At 35.4% G+C, this 11194-nt stretch overlaps 1 protein-coding gene, 1 long non-coding RNA gene and 1 pseudogene across 2 annotated transcripts; 1 reads left to right on the forward strand and 2 right to left on the reverse strand.

Moving 5' to 3' along the window:
* Window positions 1-2302: 2302 nt before the first annotated feature.
* On the reverse strand, window positions 2303-2840 carry LOC120212360. Its single transcript, XR_005524696.1, has 3 exons — window positions 2670-2840; window positions 2532-2593; window positions 2303-2446 (listed from the first exon to the last, which is right to left on the reverse strand). It is a non-coding gene; the product is annotated as an uncharacterized LOC120212360 (long non-coding RNA).
* A 1194-nt stretch (window positions 2841-4034) lies between these two features.
* On the forward strand, window positions 4035-6285 carry LOC120212308 (annotated as a pseudogene).
* Window positions 6286-8422: 2137 nt separating this feature from the next.
* On the reverse strand, window positions 8423-9855 carry LOC120212415. The gene is made up of 4 exons (XM_039210724.1): window positions 9537-9855; window positions 9349-9451; window positions 9108-9239; window positions 8423-9020 (listed from the first exon to the last, which is right to left on the reverse strand). The coding sequence occupies exons 1-4, from the start codon at window positions 9853-9855 to the stop codon at window positions 8423-8425; spliced, it is 1152 nt and encodes a 383-aa protein (XP_039066655.1).
* Window positions 9856-11194: the final 1339 nt, after the last annotated feature.

An 11194-nucleotide genomic window follows, 5' to 3' on the forward strand; every position in this document is an offset into this window, starting at 1 on the left:
TGCATCCCATGATGACCAGGAGTAAGCATGGAATCTGGAAGCCAAAAGTTTATAATGTTGCAAGTTCAGATCGAGAGCCAACTAATATCACAGAGGCATTGATGAGTCCTCTTTGGAAAGAAGCAGCACAAGCAGAGTATGATGCACTGGTGAGGAATGGAACGTGGACTCTAGTTCCTCTTCCTAGGGATAGGAAGGTAATAAGTTGTAAATGGATTTTTCGAATAAAGCGAAATGCTGATGGCTCGGTTTCAAGGTACAAAACACGCTTGGTGGCGAAAGGTTTTCTCCAAAAACCAGGAATTGACTTTGATGAAGTCTTCAGCCCAGCGGTTAAGCCTGCAACGATCAGGGTGATCATTTCCTTGGCTTTATCACGAGGGTGGAAGCTGAGACAGATTGATGTCAACAATGCCTTCTTGAACGGGCTGCTCACTGAAGAAGTGTACATGAATCAACCACCTGGGTATGAGCAAGAAAATGGTGAGCTGGTATGTAAGCTACACAAGGCGATTTATGGGCTGAAACAAGCACCGAGGGCCTGGTTTGAGCGACTGAAGGCATACCTAGAATCTGAAGGTTTTTGCCTTGCTAAGTCGGATGCCTCTCTTTATGTTCGAAAGACCTCGGATAGTTTGGTGTACTTACTGGTGTACGTTGATGATATCATCGTAAAAGGGGATAAAGAGATGGTTGTTCAAAATGTTATAGACATACTAAATGCTCAGTTTTCGTTGAAGGATCTTGGACCATTGAGTTTTTTCCTAGGAGTGGAAGTCAGTTATGAAGGTTGTGATGTTGTTTTGAGTCAACAAAAGTATATTCAAGACCTTCTACAGAAACATGGCTTTGGTGAAGTGAAAAGTCTTCCCACCCCTATGGTCTCTAACATCTGTCAGCCAAGGAAGGAACACCACTTGCAGATGATGCACGATACAGAAGCATCGTAGGTGCCCTGCAGTACATTGTGATCACTCGACCTGATGTGGCGTTTACTGTGAATAGAGTGTGTCAATTCATGCAAGCCCCACTGGATGTTCATTTTCTGGCAGTGAAGCGGATACTTCGTTACCTACAAGGCACTGTTGATTTTGGGTTACGGTTTACACCCTCCTCGAGAATGGCTCTGGCTGGTTTTGCAGATGCAAATTGGGGTTCAGATATTGATGATAGACGGTCAACCTCAGGGTTCTGTATATATTTTTGTGGGAACCTGGTCTCGTGGAGCTCTAAGAAGCAACAGGTTGTTGCACGTTCAACTGCTGAGGCTGAGTACAGAAGTGTGGCTTGCGCAGCTGCTGAGATGGTGTGGCTTCGATCACTGTTGGGAGAGCTGCACATAGTCACTCATGGCAAGGCCACGTTGTGGTGTGATAATACAAGTGCAGTTGCAGTGTGTGCTAATCCCGTACTGCATTCCAAGTTCAAAAATGTTGAGTTAGATCTGTTTTTTGTCCGAGAAATGGTGGCTATGGGACAACTACAAGTCCATGAAGTGCCTGCAGCTGAGCAGGTTGCTGATGTGCTGACCAAGCCTTTATCAGCGTCTTTGTTTTTCAAACACAGACAACGGTTGCTGGTGGCACAACTTAAAAACATATCAGATTGAGCTTTGAAGGAGGTTTGAAGTTGAAGGTTGCAAAGGGAATGTTAGTGTAAATGAACACATGAACATTATTTCAATTTGAGCTTTGAAGGAGGTTTGAAGTTGAAGGTTGCAAGGGGAATGTTAGTGTAAATGAATGAAGTTGTGCATGGGACATGAGCACACGTACTACTGTTGTGCATGATGGTTGTGCATTGCAGCTAATCAAGTTGAAGCAGTTAGTTTGTTGAAGTTTGTTGTTGAAGATTAGTTACATCATTAGCTATGACTGTATTGCTCAATATAAATATATTCCTTAAGATTTGTAAAATTCATCCCCTTGAATATAATAAAGATTCAGAATATTTCTTTTCCCCTTTTCTGTTTCTCATTCTCTTTCTCATAGTTAAGATATTATTCTTTATTCTTTACATTATCCAACTTGTTTTTGGTACCATAAAATATTAAGAATAAGTATCTTATTTTACAACCGAATCACAGTCGCACTTTAATCTTCACAAAAGTAACTGAACCGATAAGAAAAGATACCGTCATTTTCATGTCTATGCATTGCTGGTCACATCACATGCATGGCATAACTTGACATTTTCTTACATATGAAGCATTAAGATTTATGGGGAAAATCCATAAATAGTTTCTAAATGAAAATAAAGCTCCCATCTCAAACTTTCTTCTTCTTCTAATTCATTGATGAAACATAAGGAAAAAAAAAGCTGCACTTCTGCCAACTTAGCCTTGTGGAGGAGGGTTGAATATGTAACCAGTTTTGGGATTAACATTAGGCCCTGGATCTTTATAATCCATTATTTCAATCATTCCCCTTGACGTTTCTGCAATTTCCTGCTATCCAAACATTAAAAAAAAAACACCGGGTTTAGACCCTAAACCCAAAGAAATCCAAGAGAGAGAGAGAGAGAAGAGAAACCTCCAATTGAGCGGTGGATTCTTCAAACACAACAGCCTCCATCAATTTCCTGCTACAAAACCCTAAGAAAACAACAAACAAAAAGGTTGTACAAAATCAAACAAAAAGAAATGCATGAGAGAAGATACAACGTAATACCTTGACTTTGACTTTTGGAGAAGGAGAGAAGCAAAAGCATGAAGAAGAAGTAATTTGAGAAAGCAAGATCGATCCATTGTTTGTTGAACGATTCTGTGAAATGGGAGTTCTGGGCTTTTGGAAAATGAGGAGAGTTGAGGTTTTTGTCGACAGTTTCTTGAGCCTTTTAAGTTTCTGCAGATTCAATGGGAGGAATTCGACAGCATATTTTTATATATAAAAAGAGTGCGAGAAGACAGACTTGGTACATATTTTTTTAGAAAAGAAATAACCATTGGCAATCCACTTGGATTGTGCAAGAATCTTTGGCAATCCAGGTGAGCATGTACTTTGCACACGGCAACCACTGACCAGAACTTACATATACTACTAGTTATGGGCTTTTCTTATTCTATTCTTAAAACAAATCTTTGTTTAAAAGGCAAAAGGATAAACATTTGCACTTTCATTGTTGGCAGATCAGCTCGAATATATGTATTGATTATTATTTCATATATTGATCATAAACTTTATTTTTCATCGTGATCTTAATTCATCATCCTGTATATTGTTTATTTATTTAGAATATTCATTAAGTACATATGATGATGGATTAAAATCGTTTGTAAAAAAAAAATCAACCGTTATATCAAATGGATGTCCCTGTTCCCATATGTAATGGGGTAAGGGAGGTAAGATAGTAGGTTGTCCTCAACAGTAGGTTGAGAGAAGCTTCCGTTAATATATCAAATTCTATAATAAAATGTATTTTTTTATTAGTCTAGAGTTATAGTATATGTTTAAAAATAATTCTCAATTATTGATATTGAACGCTTATACTTTTGGTATTCCTGCGAGCTCAAGAAACAACAACAATTCTTTTATCACTAACGTTGTTTGATTCGTGTTAAAATTAATATCTTTTGAATACGATATAAAACTTATTTATAACATTAACTTCTTTTACATATATGTAACACATTAGATTTTTTTTTACAACAATTCACATAAACTAGGCCAATAATATGTGCAGTTTCATAAAGCTGCTTGAACAGTACTCATAATATAGATTTTGATTCTGATTAAGATGATGAACTGGCTAAGTACCAAAATATAATAGGGACTAAATGTTTGATACTAGAAATGGAATATCCCAACAAATTTGGAATGCTAGAGCATTAGAAAAATCATTAAGATGTTTATTCTTTTTATTAGTAATTATAGATAGAATGACTTTTTTTTATCCTTTAACTTCACTGATTTTATCATTTTAGTTCTTAATTTTTTTAAATAAATTATTCAAATAATCATTAAATTAGTTTAAAATAAAAATATATATAATTTAAAGACATGTGATAAAATTATTATTATTTATTTATTTTTTGGAACCGTGCTATTGTTTAATGTATTCTCACTTTCTCGCCTCTGTCGGGAAACCGGCGCCGTCATGGTTCACGTCAGTTTCTACCGAAACTGTAAGCTATTGTCCCTTTCCCCGCTCCAATCATTTTTTTACTTGATCTGTAGTTTCAACTGAGTTACATTATTTTTTTTCCATTTTTTTGATATTATCTTTGGGTTATCGGAAATGATGTTTGTATTTAGTCGGTATAATGAGGTAATTCTATGTTTTAATTTATAATCTGCGTTTATTTTGTTTAAGATAGTTTAGGATGTCAGTAGCAGCTATCTTTTTGCCTTGGATTTTGTTTCATTCTTAGTTCTTATTAGCCGCTTTGATCTATTTGTTTGTCTGTTGAATTATTCAATTCAATTACTCTTTTGGTAATATTATAGTATAATAGACTTCATGTAGTTTGAAAATTTTCCTGTTTGAGGTTTAAAGTTTGAATTTGGCTATGACGGGGTTTTGATTTATATGTGGCAGAATATTGTTTATGATTTTGTAAATAACAATATAATCTTGTTTCTTGATTTAAATGAAAGAGAGAGAGACATTATGATTATTTGTGCTCATTTGAGGTTATTCGACCCCGACTTCCTAATAGTGGACTCACATTAATTTATTATCAATGAAATCGATGTATGATTGTAGATGGGAAGACCTTTAAGAAGCCAAGGCGTCCCTATGAAAAGGAGCGATTGGATGCAGAGTTGAGGCTTGTAGGAGAGTATGGACTCCGATGTAAGAGGGAGTTGTGGAGGGTTCAGTATGCATTGAGCCGTATTCGGAATGCTGCCAGGGATCTTCTCACTCTTGATGCGAGAATCCCGTCGTATTTTTGAAGGTGAAGCACTTCTTCGTAGAATGAACAGGTATGGACTTTTGGATGAGAGCCAAAACAAACTTGATTAGTCTGGCTTTGACTGTGGAGAACTTCCTTGAGCGTCGCTTACAACACTAGTGTTTAAGTCTGGGATGGCCAATCGATTCACCATGCTCGTGTTTTGATTAGGCAAAGACATATCAGGTAAAGAGTACTTTTTTCTTGCTATTAACTAGGCAGGAGCTTGTTTTTGCAGTGTTTATATTATGATTAGATTGTTTCTGGAAACTGCACCAGTCATCTTTTTTCTGCATATGATATATCTGTTATTTGAACTAGCTGCCATTTTTGTCCAGTCTCGCTTTCCCATGTTTGCCGACCATCTTTTGATAAAGTGTTATTAAATCATAACAGTTTGTTGGAATGATGTATGATTGGAATTTTTCATATTATGTTCTTGATTGGACAGTTTCACGTGTAGCCTACTTGAGTGTATTTGTTGATACATCCTTTTGTTGTTTGAAACTCTGAAAGGTAATTTATGGTTTCTCTAATTGTTGTAGGAATTGCTTATATTAGCCATGACATGGAGAAAGGATGAGAACACCAAAACTTTATAAAAGTACATGAAAGTCTTAAATTTCTTTGATAGAATTATTAATATATTTAAATTTGTATATATAGCCCACTTCCTACAATCCCATTGAGTTCTTGTTTGAGCAGTTTTGTATTTTTAGCCTACTTGAATATATTTGTGGACACATGCTTCTGTTGTTCGAAAGATAATTTGTGTATGCTCTAAATGTTGTATGTATGTTGAACATGAGATAATTACATAACCTTGAGAAACACGGACATTAAAAAAATACGACATTATACTGGGAGACAAATGTATTTAAAATATGAACATGATATCTCTCTATACATGAATTGCTGGGTTTATCTTGATGTTTGTTTTATATCCTTGATAGGGTTGGTAGGCAGGTGGTGAACATCCCATCTTTCATGGTAAGGGTTGACTCTCAAAAACATATTGACTTCTCTCTCACAAGTCCATTCGGAGGCGGCCGTCCTGGCCGAGTGAAGAGAAAGAACCAGAGAGCAGCTGCCAAGAAGGCTGCCGGGGGAGATGGCGATGATGACGAGGATGATGAGTAAACCTTAAGGCCATTACCCCCACAACTAGGAACCCCTGAAAAGCCTCCGTTTGGAACTTGCCATTACTAGACATGGTTTGAGTTTTGTTCCCGTATCTTTACTGCAGAGGATTCTGGTATATGTTTTCTGTTTTGTTTTTGCCCTGGTTTGAAGTTATTTGGGTAATCATGTTTAAAGATTAAAATATTTTAATTTTGGTCATTCTAGTGCACAATGTCATCTATTTTACCCAAAATTAAATTAAGGACCAACCCTTCTTTTTATTGTTAGTGGTATATTTTGTTTTATGTTCAGATAATTGGAACCATTTAGTCTATTAATAATAGAAATGTGACTTGATCAAGCTCTTTGTTCAATATTTATTTCTTATGTGATAAAATCCTTTTTGTTGGATGATTGGGTGACTACTTGGTAGATGGTTGAGATTAATAGTAAAAAAATGTTGAAATTAACCGTATGAAATCAGAAAATTAAATAAGTAAATTAAAATCTGATAAGAAGTCTGGTTGACAACGTTGAATAAAATAAATAAATAAATATTATAAATAATGTAAAGATACTCTAATTAAAATATAGGGTGTGGAATTTGTAAATCTAAATTTTTGCTCTCATATATTAGTTTTATATATTTTTTGAAATAAAATCATTGAACTTTTTTAAGAAAAAATTCAAATAGAAGAATCCGTTTAATGTTTTCTGACAAATAATTTAATAAAAACAATTTAATTAACATTTAGAATTAAAATTATTTTAATTATCATAAGTTATTTAATAGTCTTGATTGAATTTGATGTCACAAATTAATAAAATATTTTTGTTTTTACGTACTTATATATGCAAATCGAATAAAACAACTAAAATTGAGGGTTATAGATGGATTAATGCAGGGACAGGGGCAAATGGAAGGTGTAGGGCTAGGGTGATTAATATGTTGAGCAATTTGTGAATAGTTTGAATTCGATTTGATCAAAAGTTTGGAAAAAAATCGATTTAGGTTGACTCGACTCGAACTCAAGCTCGATTTGAGACCTTAACGCGTTGAGTCGAGTAAAGTTCAACTCGACTCGATAAGTTCCAAGTAGTTCATTAATTTTTTTATATAATTTTTTAGTGATCATCTTAAAAAAAATATTTTATTAAATTACTAAACTATTGATTTTTTTAATAAATAATAAAAAATATTAAATTATTAATTAATATTTTATTACACTCAAAATTTAAACAATATTTATTATTTTAACGTATTTATGGATTATTACTTTAGTGCTTAGATTTTGAAATTGTTTTGTACATTCTTTTGATAATTTTTGGGTTAAGTTTATTAATTTAAGTTTATAGTAAGCTTTATATAGTATGAATAGATTTTACTTATAGTTTAAAAAAAGGTAAATTTCGGTAAGCTTAATGAGCAACGAGTATCGAACTTAATGAGCAACAAGCCTTTTTAACAAGCACGAGTCGAGCAAAACTTTAACGAGTTTAACAAGTAATGAATTGAATCAAGCAACAATTTTTTTAATGAGCACGAGTTGAAAATTACCCAACTCGTGATCGATTCACTTGATAAGCTCCTCTAGTAGGGGATCTACCGTCCCCAAAATCTTTTAGATAATTTAATTTTTAATTTTAAGTCCTAATAGTTTAAATTAATCAAATTAAACTTTAATTTTTAATTTTTTTTCGTTTAACTATTTCTTAAATCCTTTTTACAGCTCAATATTCAATCTTAATTTGATCACTGGACTAATGAGTTTGTATTCAAATTAATTTCCTCTCCATCTATAATTGTAATCAGTAAAATTGATTTTTGTGAATATATATTTAGAAGAATAAAAACTGTCCAAACCAGACCAGTTGGGACATGAACTTGAACCAGTAAAATTGATGTATAGGCAGAGGGAATGTGATCTGTTGGTTAGGAGTTTTGAAAATGATGTTGAAGTGGCAAAGGGACAAAAGCATCTTATGAAACCCCTCTTTATAGGATCATCTACGATTGGAGAATTTGTTGTTTAAAATTTGAAACTGAAACAAAAGAGAATTTTTTTTGGATAATCAATTTTGTATTCATCCAAAGAAAGCAGCAAGCTACTACAAGAAACGTACAAACAACTAGACAAGCCCCCAATCAGTACACAATTGCCTATTTACAGTATCCAGCGTATTTATACTATACCTATACAATTTGATTCTAATAGCCCCTTTAATAGTATTTACAATAGTATCAATCGAAAGCGACAATCCTCTAAAAATTCTGTGATTGCGCTCTTCCCAAATGAAGTAAACATATCCTGTCCATGCTAATTTAAGAACACGAACTAACAGAGACTTGCCTTTTAAATTCCTATTCAACCAACACAGCAAATCATCCCAACTCAAACTTTGCTGCTACAACCCACAAGATTGCAGTATAGCATCCCAGACCTCCCTCGAGTATGAGCATTCCGAGAAGAGGTGATTTCTCGATTCCAGCTTAGCACCACAGAATCCACATCTAGCATCAGTCACCATAGCAAATTGAACAAGTCTTTCCTTAGTAGGCAGCCTGTCAAGAATAACCATCCACGTAATCAAAAAGAACTTAGGGATGTGTGCAGGGAACCAAATGAGTCGATGCCATTCAACTTTTTCATTCCTATCCCGAATATTGTCCCATATCCAGCCTCCCCTAGCTTGTGACCAATTAACAGAAGCAGTAAACAGACTCTTAGCCTCCTCACGCATATTAATCAATTTCCTAAGAGTCCAGCTGAAGTGAGGCTTGCTTTCAACACTCCAATAGTCTTCAAGCTTAAAACTGTAAGCCTTGATCCAGACAATCCACAGAGAGCCTTCACCAGCCAAGATGTTTTTAACAAGCATAAGGCAGTATGTTTTGTTCCAACTGAATCTAGCACCTAGAGCAGATGAATCATTGCCCTTCCAAAAGAACCTCATACACAATCTTTCAATATCCTGGATGACTCCCTTAGGCAAAATAAGATGCCTGCTCTAGTAATTGAAAATACTAAACAAAACAGCTTTAACAAGCTGCAACCTCCCCCCAAAACTCAGTTTCCTACTGGACCATTGCCTCAGCTTGTCTTTGATCCTCTCCAACAAAGCTTTACAATCTGTCCCAGAGAGTTTTCGAGTCACTAAGGGTACCCCAAATACCTTACAAGGAGTTGACCAAATATAAAACCTGTTGCTCTCCAAATCTACTCTAATTCACCCCCAGAAATTCCAAAGGTATAAATCTCAGTCTTCAAAGCATTCAGCTTAAGCCCAGACAATTCATAAAATTTATCTAAAATGCTAAGCACACCCATTACTGAATCCAAAGATCCATGACAAAACTATAGCAAGTCATCAAAAAAGCAGATATGTGTAAGAAAGATCCTTTTACATCTTGGATGGAATCTGAATATTCTACTCCTGGCAACAACATCAAGTAAGTTTGAGAGCACATTCATGAAAATTACAAATAGGTAAGGGGATAATGGGCCCCCTTGACTAACACCTCTAGCACCTCTAAAGTAACCTACTAGGCTGCCATTCAAAGCTATTGAATACCTAGAAGTTGTTACACAAGCTTTTATCCAGCCACAGAATCTATCAGGAAGCCCCATAGCTCCAAGAACATTCAACAAAAATTCCCAGCTAATTGAATCTAATGCTTTCTGCAGGTCAACTTTTATTGCACACCTAGGGGAGAGGTTCTTCCTTGAATACCCTCTAACTATCTCTTGTGCTAACAATGTATTATCAGCAATACTTCTGCCCTTAACAAAAGCAGACTGGCTAGCAGAAATCATTCCAGGAAAAAACTGATCTAGCATAGTGACCAAGATTCTAGTGATTGTTTTGTAAACAACTGAACAACAAGAGATAGGCCTACATTCCTTGGCCATACATACATTCAAGGACTTTGGTACTAAGACTATAGTAGTGGCATTAAAGTCTGGTAAAAGATAAGTGGTCTGGAAAAAATACCTCATTGCATTTAGGAAATCTTTATTCACAATTTCCAAGCCACCTTGAAAAACCATGAGGTATACCCATCAGGACCTGGGCTTTTATCTTTCCCTTGCATGAACAAGGCTTCATTGATTTCCTTGTCTGAAATGTCACCATCTAGGACTCTCTCAGCACCAGCAGGTAAGGATTGGTTTAGAAGGTCTTTTAACCATTCAGGATGGCATCCCTTAACCAAAGGGTCAACAACACCTATTAGTTTGCTGTAAAAATCCACCAGCTCTGTAGCCATACCATCAAATGTCTCAAGAAATTGCCCATTTTCATTCTTGAGGACTCTAATAGTGTTATTCTTCTTTTGAGACTCAACTTTCTAGTGAAAAGAACCTTGTGTTTAAATCTCCTTACTGCAACCAGTGTACCTTTGCTCTCTGCCTGTAAAAATCTAATTCTGCCATTTCAAGATCAACTAAATCAGTCTGTGCCTTCTCCCCCTCCTCCTCCATCCTAGTTTGATTAGCAACATAAAGGTTTGAGAGCTGAATATGTTCCAGTTCAGCTCTCTTAGCAGCTACCCTAGCAGAGATATCAGAAAAACAAGTCATATTCAGCTCCTTCAAAATTGCTTCGATCTTTTCAATTTGTTAAACAACACCTGCATAGCATTACCATCACTATGTTCCAACCAGAAGTCTTTAACACTGCTTAAAAAATTATCATTTGCAATCCAGCAGTTGAAAAACTTAAATGGTTTTGGCTTATGAATATGAGCCTCATTCTGAGTCCAAAATATCCCAGGACAGTGATCTGACACTCCAGGGGCCTTGTACTCAGAAAAAGAATATGGAAATTCCAGTAGCCACTGAGGATTAATTAGAATCCTATCCAGTTTCATAGCTAAATAAGATATTTCTTACTTGTTAGACCAAGTGAATAGAAATCCTACAAATGGGTGATCTTGTAACTTCAAGTCCTCCATACAACCTTGGAGTTCTTCCATGTCAGAAGAATAATGTGATCCCAATGAAATATAGTCAGAACTCTCATGGACCTCAGCTATTACATTGAAATCACCTCCAATTACCCAAGGATTAGAGCCTGCCTCACTATCCAGATTTCTTAGGTATTCTCACAGACCCTGCCTTAATTGACTGTTGTTACTGCCATAAACTGCAGTAATCAATACTCTTTGGCCAGCAATAT

Source organism: Hibiscus syriacus, unplaced genomic scaffold, assembly GCF_006381635.1.
Source record: "Hibiscus syriacus cultivar Baekdansim isolate YM2019G1 unplaced genomic scaffold, ASM638163v2 tig00110013_pilon, whole genome shotgun sequence".
NCBI lineage: Eukaryota > Viridiplantae > Streptophyta > Magnoliopsida > Malvales > Malvaceae > Hibiscus > Hibiscus syriacus.

What these genes read in the sequence shown, in the direction of transcription:
- LOC120212415 (XM_039210724.1), bottom strand. Translation starts at nt 9,855, where the DNA reads ATGCTAGATCAGTTTTTTCCTGGAATGATTTCTGCTAGCCAGTCTGCT. An exon ending in GTCATGGATCTTTGGATTCA is followed by an intron (nt 9,240 to 9,348) that starts GTAATGGGTGTG and finishes GGGGTGAATTAG; the next exon opens with AGTAGATTTGGAGAGCAACA. An exon ending in AGGATCAAAGACAAGCTGAG is followed by an intron (nt 9,021 to 9,107) that starts GCAATGGTCCAG and finishes TTACTAGAGCAG; the next exon opens with GCATCTTATTTTGCCTAAGG.